The following is a 14,515-nucleotide window of genomic DNA, read 5'->3' as shown; positions in this document are numbered from 1 at the left end:
TAAAATTTTAAGGATAAAATTGAATCTAATTTTAAATTTTAGAGACCAAATTGAATATTAATTTATTTTTTAATTAAAAATGTAAAATATAATTTTTAGCCCTTTAATATTTTCTATCATATTTTTTTTAGTTTCATCTATAAAATATACGATAAAAGATCAATTTTTTAATTTAAATAAAATAAATTAATTATTTATTCAAATAATCGATTTATAGAATTACCGTTTTAACATTTATTTACAAATTCGTTGGCACAGAGTAAAAATGTAAATTGTGTGATGTTCGCGCTGGTACTGGCAACGAAAAAAGTGCAGAAATTTTTTTTTCCAATTTCACTCTTTTTAACAGGGAAATGGAAAAGAAAAAATGTCTTGGTTTGCACTTTCGTTATCAGTAAAAACTAAAAAGGGACGATAGCGACTATAAATAGTGCGACCTTTGTAAGTATTTTCCAAAATACTTCGTTTGCCAAATTTTTTATTTAAGTGAGAATAGTCGCCGGAGCTTGAAAAAAAATTTGAAGGAGCAAAAAATTTTAATAAAAAATTATATAATAATATTTATACTAAAATAAAATTTATAAATATAATTATTTTATTTTAAAATTTATTATTAACATGTAAAATTATATATAATTAAAATTAACAAAAAATAATTTTGATCTTTGATTAATAAAAAAATTTGTTTAGGTTAATAAGTCAATTTAATTTTAAATAAAAAATTAATTTAAAAAAATCAGTTTGTACATAAAAAAATTAGTTTTTGCACATAAATTTTTATTTAAAAAATTAATTTTTTATCTAAAAATAGAATTTTTTAAAATTAATTTTTTTTTAATTATATAAAATTAATTATAATTTATAAATTATTTTTTAATATTTTAAAAAATTAATTTTACTTTTGATAATATTTATCTCTCAAAGATTTTAAGATGACTTATTTTTATTATTATTTTTATTACAAATTAAATAATATAATACAACAAAATAAAGTCTTAAATTTTTAATAAAATAAAAATATTAAAATTTATTAATGTAAACAATGTTATACTATAATAGCATTAAATTTGTAAAATTGATTTAAAAATAAAATAATAACTTTTTATTAATAAATGATATTACTATCATTTATATTATAATTTTTATTATTTTAATAATAAAAAATACATAAAACTATATGAAAAATTAAATATAATTTAGTGTTAATTTTATAATAATATTTAATTTATAAAATTAATTTAAAAATATGTTATTTGTTATTAATTTAAAAATATGTCATTTATTATATTAAATAGAGAAAATAAAAAATTTAAAAAAATAATAAAAATAGACATAAAACTCAAATACATAAATTAAAAGTATATTAATTTAATTAAATAAACTAATTTTATTTTTTTAAAATAAAATTATTAATAAATTTACAAAAATTTTGGAGGGTCATGACTCTTTTTACTTACACAAAGTTCCGCCGCTGAGTGAGAGGGAGAGTAGAGCAGCCGAAGAGATATGAAAGAGAGGAGAAGAGTAAAAAAAAAAATGTCGCATAATAATAATATTAAATTATTAATAGACTAAATAACGACATGGACATATACATTGCGGATTATCTAAGTAAGCATGTTGCCAGGTTGATAGTTTATAATTTTTTTATTTTCTTAATTATAAAAATTAATTTTTTATATTTATTTTTGTTTAAGTTAGTATAAATATAAACTTGCATTGTTTATGGATGTTAGTATTAATTTTTAGCGGTCAAGATGATTAAGATTTAAATTTAACATGTATTTATTTAGATTAAGGGATAAGTTTGTTTAAATTAGTATAGATATACACTTAATGTATGTTAGCTTTAATTTTTAGTTGTAAAAGATGATACCGATTTAAATTTAAAATTTATTTATTTAAATTAGTGGAATGAAAAATAAATTAATAAAAGTTATTTAGTATACATTTATTTAGTTTTTTTAATTTATTTTCTTAAAATTAGACTTATTAATTTTATTACGAGTGTGTATATATTATATTATTATCAAGGAAAGCGGAATTTATATACTATTTTCCCGGACAACAGCAGCAAAATTTGAAAGAGAATTATGTGCTATTTTTATTGTTAGCACCAACGCAAACATTATAAATTCCGTTTTTATTTTTTGTGCCAGCAAACTTATAACTAATATTTAAAACAGTAAAATTATATAATCGATTATTTGAGTAAATAATTAATTTATTTTATTTAGATAAAAATTTATAAATAATCATATTTTATCTTCTCAAATAAAAAAATTAAAAAGATTTAATTCCTACAAAACAACGAACAAATTAAGTGATTAATATTTTTTTAAATTTATATTGCATTGAGATAATATTTAGTTAATTTTTATTTTTTATTAAAATATTAGTCTTTAGTATTTTTTTAAAAATACTACTAATAGAACTTGTTGCTGATTATTGGATAAATAAATTGTCAAATAATCAATGAATATTTCATATTATTCTAACGACTATATTCTAATAAAGTTTATAGCTTTCTATTTTTTTTAAACAAATACTCGTACAAAATAATACTATATACCTAAATCTTTTTATTTATTAAATTTAATTAAATTAATTTAATATAATAAAAATTAATTATGATTAATATTATTTCAAAACTTAGTATTTAATTTAGTTAAATTTAGTTCATAAAAAAAATTTAAATACATAATATTACTCCTACATAAATATAGGAAATAGTAATGCTTTTAGAAGACACAAATTTTGATATACATCAGGTTGATATTCATTCTGTCAAATTTTGGTATAATTTTTATTCATTACTTAAATATTATTTTCACCATTAAATCAAATATTAAAAAATAATAATCGCCTTATTTATCAAGTTCATTAAATCAAATATTAATAAAAATATTTTTTTATAAAATATAAAAATTGACTAAAAAATTTAGATATAAAATAATATAAATAATATGTCTTAATATAGTAATTTTTGATATTTTAAAATTGTAAAAAATATACAAATTAGACCGTTTAAAAAATATACAAATTGGACCGTTTAATTTGTGTTTAAAAAATTAAAAAATTTGGAATATACAAATCGGACCGTCTAATTTCTATACCTCAATTTTTAAAATTTTTTTAATACAAATTAGACGGTCCAATTTTTGTACTTATACCAATCAAATTAGACAGTCTAAATTTCTGTACTTTTAATAATATTAAACTACTCTTCTATACTAGCCCATGACAACAATAAAAAAGTCTTGTGGTCCACAAATTCGGCCCAACAGAATACATAAATTCAGTTCTAATTTTAGTCTTTATTATTTTATCTTATATTATCTTTATGTTATCTTCTCTTTTTATCTTATCTTTACTTTTATCTTTCATAGGACAATACTTTATATATATTTAGTTTTACCTTCGTAGTTTACAACACTACACTTCAATTCAATTCAAATTTATCAACAATCAATAAAAGTTTGCATCTTTTCTTTTCCTATTTTTTCACAATTTTATCAAACAAATCAGACAATTCAATTTCTACCTTTTTAATTATACGGTTCTATATTTAAAAATGACACTCCAATAATTTACATTTTGAAAAAATTTCATTACCATTTCAATATCAAAAACAAAAAAATGTATACAAATACAAACAACACATTCTATTAAAATAAATAAATAAAAAATAAATCATTCAAATATATATTGGTACAAAGCTAATTATCGGCATGGGGGTATCTGAAGAGATTGCATGACTATATTTGCTCAAGGGATGAAGTCTATCATGGGATAAGAGTGTGGTGTTGTTGAATTTTGTGCCCTCATTGAGAAGTGTGATAGGTTACGCCATTGATGATGTGGGTGACATTTGTCTTGTAGAACTAAAAGCACGCAAGAACTTGATCACATCGTCTGCTAGTGTTAGCAGTCAGGGACAGTTCTACTTGTGGGGGAAAGTACAATTTGAAATTTTCTTCAGTAATACATTATGATAATATTTATTTATTTTTATTAAATTAATAAATTTAATTCTATAATAATTTTTTATTTAATTTTATTTTAATATTTAATAGTGAGAGAATTTCATATTAAATATATATTATAATAATTAATTTTTAAATTTGAATGAAATTAATCTTTTTTATTAAAAATTAATTCAAAAAATATTATTTATTTATCGGTATTTTTTTAAATTAGCTTTAGTTGTTTTTATAATATACATTAATTAAAAGAATTCTTTAACTATAAATATTATTAAAAATGAATTATATGTGAGACAAATTTTTAAATAATTATTTAATAATATTTCAATTGTATTATTTGATTTGATTTGATTTTATTCGATACCTTATATATTGAAAGATCAAATATTTGTTGTATTTGAAATTATATGTTTTGAATTGGTTTGGGAGGCTCGTATTAGAGAACCGTAGTTAACGGCGGTTATGACGTTAACTTAGATGCATCTAACTCAAACTCCAGCTGGCAGGGGTGTTGCTAGCCTAACGTGTAGGCCACACGTTAGATCTGTTATTTTGTTAGGACACACAAGAGGAAAGGGCTACCCATAAAGGTGGAGCCGCCCAAGTGTGGACTTTTGATTTGATTTCTGTATGAGAACTCTCTTATTGATTCACTTATTATTATCAACTATTATTTTCTAATTAAAATTACTTTGATAATAATGTTTATATGATCTCATGTCGATTATAGATAGATTGTCTAGCCACTGAGTTGTAAAACTCACTCCGTTTTTTTTAAATATTTTTTAGGAACAAATACTTGACTATGTGAGACTTTCTATTCAAGAATAACGATCTGCAACAAGTACTTCCCCTTTGTCGGGTTTCTAGATGTATATGCTCCATATGTCATAAGCAGGATCCAAGCATTCGTAATTATTTTATATATTTTTGTTAAAAATGTATAACTAACTATTTTAATACTTGTAAAATATTTGTAATTTTCTTTTCAACTTATATTTAAGTTAGTTAAGCTTGCTAAGTGACTATTTTTCTTAGTGCCAGTCATGGTTAATTTTGGGCCGTGACAAAGGTAAAAGGATTATTTTCTTTTTTTTTTTTAAGTTGCTTTTGCTGCTGACTCAGCATTCTCTCTCTCCATGGTATGTAACAATACCTTCCCCTTGGAGCATCACCTTGTCCTCAAGGTGGAAGAAAGGAAAGGCTTCTTGAATTGCAATTGTATGATGACAGTTGCAGCTCTTCCCATTCAGGTTCTCCTTCATGGGTCTCTTAGTTCATCCTTACGTCTCCTTCTGCCTCCTATTCTGCATCTTCTCCTAGGAGTATGATTTGATAGTGCTTCATGAAGCACCTATGATCAGATTCCCACTTCTCTCCACATCTGAAGCACAACCCTTTCCTCTATCTCTCTGCCCACTCTTCATTCGAGAGCCGCCGTGTGCCGCTATTACGAGTCGTCGGTGAATGAGAAATGCTGCTGCCTCCGTTCGAACTGGTGTTAAGATCTGTACGAGAAGTAGGGGTGCCTCTGTTTGTGTTAGATCCAATCTTGCCCATCGATTCGCTTCTGTCGTTATGGGTGTTGTACTTCGCCAAACTAGGATTTTTGAAAAATCCAAATCTAGCTCCCACCGTACCAGATTTGCCTGACCTGCTCCCTTTTGGCAACCCCTCCACCCTCTTGCCGTTAGGGTCAATCTCGGTCTCCTTCCATGCTTGATTTTGCCATTCAATAGACGTGGCTCTATCCAATTAAGCTAGCAAATTATCAAACTGAGCCACCTCCAACTCTGCTTGAATTTTCTTTTTGAGTCTATTTGCAAAGATGCACATGAGAGCCTCTGTTCCCAGGTTTCTCTGCGTTCGAACTGCAGACTTAAACTCTTGCTTATACTAAGCAACGTCCTCCACCTGTTTCACCTCTAGTAACAGAGCCATGGGGTTGAGAGCAGCTCCAGGTTAAAAACATTTCAATAAGTCCTCTTTGAATCGTCTCCATGTCTAAAATGGTGTGTATTCTTCCCACCACTCCATCCATGCGAGATCCTCTCCCTCCAAAGCAAGAGTGACAAAGTCCATTCTTTCTGCCAGAGCCACCTGGGTGATACGAAAATACCTTTCCATCTCACCAGCCAGCCATTTACATCATCTCCCGAGAAGATGGGAATGTCAAGCTTCCTGGTAGGCTCAAATCTCCTCTGTTCTGTTTCACCTTCATTATTGCCGCCACCTCTGCCTTCTGAACCTTCTCCATCTCCCTTGTTTCTCCCTTCAGCCACGTTTCTTCCCTGGTCATGGTGTTGTTGTGAAAGCATTTTCCTCACCTGTCTTAGTAGGTTGGTGGATAAGAGTTCAAATGATCGGTTTTGAGTTTCCAATGAACGATTCTGGCCTCCCTCATCTCCTCCATTTGCTTCTCCAAAACTTCCAACCTCGACCTCATGGCAGCTCGCGTGGAAACCATGCATAGAACACCTAAGATCGGTGCTCTGATACCAGTTGTTACACTGGTATTTATTTTAATAGAAATACAGAAATACAATAGAATAGTAAAAGATAATAGAAGAATTTCGAGAGTTCTCTTCTCTCCTAGCCTAGACCTTTCCAAATCTTTTCCTACCTCTCACCTAATCAGCTCCTTCTTTTATTGCATTCCCTAAATTAATTATCATAATTAGCATTCAACTCATATGATTACACATTTCTCCTGCCTTATTATTCCTCTCTTTTCTTTATTGCTTCTTCTAGATTAATGATAAGGTAAAGGGATTATTTTCTTTCCTTTTTAAGCTGCCTTTGCTACTGACTCAGCATTCTCTCTCTCTCTCTCTCTCTCTCTCTCTCTCTCTCTCTCTCTCTCTCTCTCTCTCTCTCTCTCCCTCCCTCCCTCCCTCCCTCCCTCCCTCCCTCCCTCCCTCCCCCCAGGGTATGTAACACTTTGTTGCTGCACTTTTTTCCTCCTTCTCTTTCTATTGATTTTGCAGTACTCTATATATTTTTTAGAAGGTAAAATAAGAAGGAAAAGATGAATAAGAAGCAGAAGAAGATGAAGAGGAGAAAGAGGAAGAGTTTTGAATTATGCAGAATTTATCAGTACAAATCCACCGAAAATTTTTAAACAATACACCTAAATATCTTAGTTTTACCGCGAAATTTACTGCAACTACACAAAAATATTTTCTCTAATGCTGTATTTTTTTCTTCTTTTTTTCCTTATTTCTGTTTTTCTTTTAGTTGAATGAATGTAGGTTCATCCTCTTCCAAGTAATTTTGCAGCATTATGTGTTTCTTCTTTTTTATTTGATTTTTTTTTTCTTTTATTCTTGTTAAGAAAGAGTAAAACAAGAAGAAAGTTGAAAATGTAAAACAAGAAAAGAAAGATGAATAAGAAAAAAAAAGGAAGAAGATGGTGATGATGATAAAAAAAAGAAGCATTAGAAGACGAGGAGGAGAAAGAAGAAGAGTTTCGAATTATGCAGAATTTATCAGTACAAATTCATCGAAAATTCTTAAATACACCTAAATATCTTAGTTTTACCCTGAAATTTGCTGTAACTACACAAATTGAGAAAATTTTATGGCAAAAATTTTGGATCAGGCAATGTTATTAATATAGCAAAATTTCTACGATAACGATAACAATAACGATAACGACGATACATATAAGACGACGACGATGCTATAACAATGATGATCATGATGATGAAGATGATGGACGAGAAGGAGAAAAATGAATAAGAATAAAAAAGTCCAATGAAAAAAGGAGGAGGAGGAGGAGGAAGAGGTGTAAGAAAAAGAAGATGACTATAACAAAAGAGAAAAAAAAAGAGAAGAAGAAGAAGATGACGAAGTGTAAAGAGAAAAAGAAGAAGGAGGAGGAGGAGAAGAACTTGGCCGGTCGCATGAATGTAAATGACTTGTATGTGTAAATAACTTGTATATGAAGAATAATTGATTTAGAAAATGCATGAACATGCTATTATTGAAGCTGTAGAATCTTATCCAGAAGCTTCTATTTTTGGGTTGGCTTTTGATTGGGTGTAAGTTTTGAACCAACTCCTATCTAATTGATGAAAATTTTAGCTAACCATTATATTGGCTCATGACTTGCTCCTATCCCCTTACTGAATCCACGAGGAAGAAAATCTTGGAGTTATCGTTCTAAAACTAGGTTGCAGAAGACTGATATGGTGAAACTCATAACTAATCTTGGTTACGGGGTTTAGTTTCTGCTCAAGCAGATAGCAATGTTCCATCTTTATTTAAAATAGCAACACCTCAACTTTCCCTTCTCCTCCTTTTCTTGTGTACATGATAAAACAACAAAACCTTATCCCACTAGGTGGAGCCTGTTTCTTGTGTACATAAATATAATGAAAATATAAAGACTGAATTAACGTCTTACATAAGAGTATAAGACACCATCCAAACTAACAGCAAACTATTAGACATAATGAAGCATTTCAAAATTCAAAGCTTTGCTGGTCCCTTGGGGTGTTGTATGACTATGTAATTGTAGGCATCCAGGGTCAGAAAATCATCCAGTGTTGGAGCAGTGCACTGCCTTTTGAAGATCTTGCAAGCCTCCTTATACATTCCCTTCTTGAATTTATCTTTTCCCACCTCACTTTCAATCCTAGCCATCTCTTCCTCAACCACTCGGCTGAAGAGCTCCTTGCTCACTCTTACTCCGAGTCCATCCCCATCCAACTCCACTCCATACTTGATCCACTGCCAGTTCTGCACCCTGCTAATCTCAGCAGTGGCAGCATCTTCCATGAGGTTGTAAAGAGGAACTGAACCAGATCCAGTGAGCCATGCCGCCACATACTGAATACCGACACGTGTATTCAAGCGGAGACCATCCATTGTACGTACACCTCTAGGTATTTGCAAGAGGTCTTCTTCAGTTATGCTTGCAGCATCATCGCGCTTCGCGTCCTTGATCTGATTAGGAGCATTGCCCATGTTGTTGTTAAAAACCTCCACGCAGGCTGGTATCAGACCGGGGTGTGCTGCCCATGTTCCGTCGTGCCCTGCCTTTACTTCTCTTAGTTTGTCCTTCCTTACCAGTTCCAGTGCTGCCTCATTAGCAGCTGGATCATCTCTAATTGGAATTTGAGCTGCCTGGTAAAGAATATAAACTTAAGAAACATTTTCAACAAAAAACCACCTTCATGTATGGCTTGCCTCAATTTGGTTTAAACAATTTCAGCTAAATTTTCAATCTAGCCTTGTGATTGTTATCCTTAATGTTCAATTTGATACTAGTCAGTTAGCATCTAAATTATATAGTCCATATACCCTTCACTTAAAAGTTAGAACTACCACTAGAAATTAAGAATGCTGCATAGTAGTAAACTCTGGTCAGCTTCAAAATTTCATGTGAACTTAACATGTTATACTTTGATTTCAATGCCATCATCTTATTTTCCTGTCCAAGCAATGAAAACATGTTTGTTAAAGCCATATGCAATTTTGACATTGGAGAACTTATTCTTGTAGTGAACCAAATTCAGAGAATGGATATTGTCATTTCTATTTTTATTCCTTCATTTTTTCTACAAATTCATGCAAACATACAATGCAAAAGTATGTATGGAGTGACATTATAGAAAAAGAGTGACATTACCATTTTCTCCCAAATTTATCACATATACATACCATGCCTCCCATAGCATGCACGCCACGCCTATGACACGTCCGGATGAGAAGGTCAGAGTAGCTCTTCATGAAGTGCTGAGTCATGCCAACAAGAACCCTGTCCGGGAGCAGCCGATCCGGGTGAGCTTGGAAGGTCTTGACATAACTGAAAATGTAATCCCAACGGCCACAGTTGAGACCAACGGAGTGGTCCCTCAGCTCATACAGAATTTCGTTCATTTGAAACACAGCAGGAAGTGTTTCAATCAGAACAGTGGCCCGTATGCTTCCCCTTTCTATGCCTGCCATCTTCTCTGCCCTCTCAAACACATTATTCCATATCTTAGCTTCCCTGTCAATCACAAATTACTTGTTTGATTGTATTCTATATAAACTCCTAAACATAAAATCTCTAGCTTTCAGCTAGAGCTAGCTTTGTTCTTTACCTTGAGTGCTCCATTTTTGGAAGATAGAAGAAAGGGCCAAAGCCTGCACCCTGAGTCTGGCGGAACGGTGCATGATTGTGGTAGAAGTAGAGGCCGAAATCAACAAGGCAACCGGTTGCTGGTTCACCATCAATGAAAATATGGGCCTCGGGTAGGTGCCAACCTCTTGGTCTGACAAAAAGCTTAGCTGTCTGATCGTTGAGCTTGTAAACCTTGTTCCTGGCTTTGTCGTTGAAGGTTATAGTCCCAGCCACTGCATCCTTCAAGTTCACTTGACCCCTCATAAGATTCTCCCAGCTTGGTGAGAGTGCATCTTCAAAATCAGCCTACAAATCGAAATTTTAACAAACAGCAACTTTTCATTGTTTTGGTTCCAAATCTGAAATGTTATTTGAACATCACCCCAACATAAACACAATCTCTTATGAGAAAGTCTAGGGACGAGCACATTTATTAAAATTTAATCATTATTTAATAAAAAAAAATAAATAACTTTATATTATTATATAAATTTTCACACTATTAAAAATACTAATAATGATTAATTGATAATTACAAATCACAAAAGTTGTTAGTTTCTAGCACTTCACATCTCTTATAAGATAGGAATATCTCCTCTTAATCATTATCCTGGCCCATCTTCATAACTCCTAAAATATCTAAAAATCAAGTGTACTGGTAAAAAAAAATTATTTTTTGTAAGAGCATGCGTGGAGTGACGATTATACAATTTACGTATAGTATAGTGTTTTTTTTTTTTTTTTTTAAAGGAAGTACTAAATAAATGTTTGATATATTGATTTTGGATCAAACTCCTCAAAGGGAGAGAATTAATAAAATAATAAAGTGAAATATTAATCAGTTTTAAATTAAGATAATAGAGTTTACATGATAAGAATTACAAATTCAATGATGATTATTGATTTATCTCTCATTTTATCATTTAATTAATTTCTTCACTAATTCATTCATTTTAGATATACAATATTGTTGACTTATCCATTATCTTTCAATGAATAGAATATAGACTCTACTGAAATCCAGTCCAATAGTAAATAATGAATGAGTCGACACATTTTATTCCATGTAAAATGGATACCCCATCGTAAAACACTGCAAATGCGCATAAAGATGTGTTGGTAATTAGTACTAACCATAAAGACTTTAGCTCCAGAGTTGAGAGCATTGATAACCATCTTCCTCTCCACAGGTCCTGTGATCTCTACCTTCCTATCAGCCACAGCCGGTGGAACCGGTGCACACACCCACTCCCCTTCCCTTATGTACCTCGTCGCCGGATCGAACCCCGGCAGAGCCCCTTCATTGTACCTCCTCTTTGCCTCTTTTCTGCACTCCAGAGCATACCTTATATGGCTCCTGAACTCACGTTGCAACTCAGCAACAAACTTCAGAGCATCCTTTGTGAGGATTTTTGCAAACTCCTCATCATATCTTCCCCGATTGTCCACTCCTTCTGGAACATCATAGGACGGATCAATCTTTTTCACTCCTTGTTTGGGATATCCATAGGTTCCAGTATTCATCCCTTTCCTTTTTTTGTTTTATTAACCTTTGTTTCCCCTTCTACGTGCCTATAGTAATAGTATTGGTTCTTGTATGAAAATATGGAATGTGTCTTGAGGGGAAGGGCTAGTTAGGATTTATAGAGCCAATAGAGAAACGGGAGCAAGTTGGATAGGTAATGTTACGAAAACAATCAGAGTCATCATACAAACCGATACAAAATAGGAAATGAATTATCTCAATCAAGGTTCTGAAAACCGAACCGATCATCGAATCGTTTTAGTCACTGATTCACTGGTTTACTGGTCCAACCAGTCTAACCGTGGTTCAACCGAAAAAACCGTTCCTTAATAAAATAATAAATAAATTATAAATAAACATCCTAAGGTATCTTTCAAATTTAAAACCCTATATAACATATCACCAACTAAATGTAATTAATCATCAAAATACTCAAATACTTACAGCAAATATATTGGCAATTAACATAATTATACTTTCATTAAAAATAGTTGAATTGAATTGCAGTGCAGAAGTTAAAGACAGAGAATATTGCCTTAATGTAGCTAAGTCAAAAAGTAAAACAAAACAGGCCCTTTTAATTCTTACGCTTGTAGGCTTCAATATAATCATTACCATACAAAGAAACTTTCTTGAAGGGATTTATGGCAACCAAAATAGGCCCTGCTTTTGTCTGAATTTTACAAGATATGATTAACAAGGTTAAATTAAAAGAATATTTTTCAGTTGTCTCAGTGAGTCCAGCTAGATAGAACAAACATCACTGTGTACTGTGGTAATTCTAGATCATATCTTACTTTTCTATCAGGCAGTGAAACAACAGACTCAGTTCCAGAAGATGTTATTATCTTCACCAGCTCCCAATTCCTATTTGAAAGTTGAAGCCAATACTGAACCTTTGAAACAATGAACTTCAGAAGTAAGGGAAAGAAATAGAAAATACTAAGCTATCCATGTCTTACTAATAATAGAATAGAAAAACTCAATCTCTTAGAACTCAATAATTACATCAGTTATCCAACTAAATAATTGCATCACAGTTATCATAACCTGATTTCAAAGCCTAGAAGCAAAGTGAAATTAAAAACATGAGACATACAATAAATCAAAAGATCACCAATTGCAATTTTTTTTAACAAGAACAGAAGTTAAGAACAATAAAATTAATAAATTATTCACGAAATTAAAAATAGTAACAGCATTCAGCAACAAACATTTAGCATTCAGCACAAACAGCATTCAGCAACAAGACCATATCTGAACTCAACAATCAGCATTCAGCAACAAACATTACAAAATATTAACCAATAATCACACTAAACCTCCAACTAGCAACCAGCAACCAACAATGACAAAATAGCAATAAACATTAGTACATAAACATTCCAAAACAGTGATGACTCTAAACCTGCACCCAGCAACCAATAATTACAAAGCAGCAACATTATAAAACATTACACAAAAATTTGAACAAAAATTCCAGAAATTAAAAAGAACAAGAAGAACCAAGCATTCAGAAATTAAACAGAGCCATCACTCATCAGTAAACAGAACAAAATTAAAAGGAAGGAGCCGATCGAAGCAAAATTAAACAGACCCATCAGTAACCAGAAGCAAAATTAAACAGAGCCATCACTCATCACTCATCAGTAACCACTAACCATGGCAATGGCAAAATTAAAAGGAAGGAGCGAATGCGAAGCAAAATTAAACAGACTAACAGAGCCATCGGTGACCAGAAGCAAAATTAAACAGATCCATCACTAACCTTCGACGGAGACACGGATGGAAACCGACGAGACGACGACAATAGGCAAGGCGACAGCAAGCGGCGACCCAACGGCGAGCTGCTCCAAGCCACGAACAGAGAAGACAGGGAAGATGGGGATGACGAACCAAGCTACCTGGGTTCCGAACAGCGAGAAAAAGAAGAAGTGGAGGCGCCGAGAACCTGGGGACGGCGGCGGCAAGGATCCTAGGGCTAGGGTTCTCTTTGATTTTCTTCAGAAGGGGCTAATGGGGGTGCACGATGCACGAATGATTCTTGATTCGGGGAAGGTGGCCGACGTGGTCGTGTGGAATAGAGCTGCCATCGGCGGGAAGTGACTGCACGACGGAGGCAAGAGGTGAGACCGGCGACGGTGGCTTCGATTTTCGAAGCTCAAACGGCGGTGGCTGGACGAACGTTGCGCCGTTGCCTTCGAAGCTCGAAGTTGGGACGGTGGCGGTGGCTGGACGGACATGCGCCAGCGGCTTCGATGAGGTTGAGAGAATCTGGACTCTGGACTGCTGCTTCGCGTTGTGGAGGCTGGAGACTAGAAGGAAGGGGGTTAGGGAACTTAGGGTTGCCATCCTGCACAGCGAAACGCAGCGTTTTTGGTAAGATTAAAAAACCGGTCGGGTCACGGTTCGGTACGACCGACCGGTTCCCGGCCGGTTCAACGATCCAACGACGGTTTTCAAATTTGCCGGTTTTGCCTTCTGTCCGAACCGTAATGATAGCGGTTCGCGGTTCGACCGGTTCGACCGTCCGGTTCGAACCGGTTTTCAGAACCTTGGCTTTTAGTTCTACAAGACAAATGTCACCCACATCATCAATGGCGTAACCTATCACACTTCTCAATGAGGGCACAAAATTCAACAACACCACACTCTTATCCCATGATAGACTTCATCCCTTGAGCAAATATAGTCATGCAATCTCTTCATACCCCCATGCCGATAATTAGCTTTGTACCAATATATATTTGAATGATTTATTTTTTATTTATTTATTTTAATAGAATGTGTTGTTTGTATTTGTATACATTTTTTTGTTTTTGATATTGAAATGGTAATGAAATTTTTTTAAAATGTAAATTATTGGAGTGTCATTTTTAAATATAGAACCGT

At 32.4% G+C, this 14,515-nt stretch overlaps 1 protein-coding gene across 11 annotated transcripts; it reads right to left on the bottom strand.

Annotated features, from left to right (window-relative positions):
* Positions 1-8,210: 8,210 nt before the first annotated feature.
* On the bottom strand, positions 8,211-14,285 carry LOC112804858 (malate synthase, glyoxysomal). 11 transcript variants are annotated; one of them, XM_072198564.1, is made up of 6 exons: positions 13,392-14,285; positions 12,421-12,519; positions 11,233-11,948; positions 10,079-10,404; positions 9,654-9,984; positions 8,211-9,116 (listed from the first exon to the last, which is right to left on the bottom strand). In XM_072198564.1, the coding sequence occupies exons 3-6, from the start codon at positions 11,620-11,622 to the stop codon at positions 8,460-8,462; spliced, it is 1,704 nt and encodes a 567-aa protein (XP_072054665.1). In that variant the 5' UTR covers positions 11,623-11,948; positions 12,421-12,519; positions 13,392-14,285; the 3' UTR covers positions 8,211-8,459. The 11 variants fall into 11 exon arrangements, with proteins under 11 accessions (XP_072054665.1, XP_072054666.1, XP_025703356.1 ...); XM_072198565.1 differs by having other exon boundaries at positions 11,233-11,728; XM_025847571.3 differs by having other exon boundaries at positions 11,233-11,670.
* Between the last annotated feature and the right edge of the window lie 230 nt (positions 14,286-14,515).

This window comes from Arachis hypogaea, chromosome 1 (genome assembly GCF_003086295.3).
Source record: "Arachis hypogaea cultivar Tifrunner chromosome 1, arahy.Tifrunner.gnm2.J5K5, whole genome shotgun sequence".
Lineage (NCBI taxonomy): Eukaryota > Viridiplantae > Streptophyta > Magnoliopsida > Fabales > Fabaceae > Arachis > Arachis hypogaea.
The sequence above is the reverse complement of the archived record's forward strand: the minus strand, read 5'-3'. Positions and strand labels throughout refer to the sequence as shown.

Excerpts from the sequence above, each read along its gene's own strand:
- LOC112804858 (XM_072198564.1), bottom strand. The coding sequence starts at position 11,622 with ATGAATACTGGAACCTATGGATATCCCAAACAAGGAGTGAAAAAGATT. Across the intron at positions 10,405-11,232 it reads CTGGAGCTAAAGTCTTTATG|GCTGATTTTGAAGATGCACT; the intron begins GTTAGTACTAAT and ends TTCGATTTGTAG. Across the intron at positions 9,117-9,653 it reads TGCATGCTATGGGAGGCATG|GCAGCTCAAATTCCAATTAG; the intron begins GTATGTATATGT and ends ATTCTTTACCAG.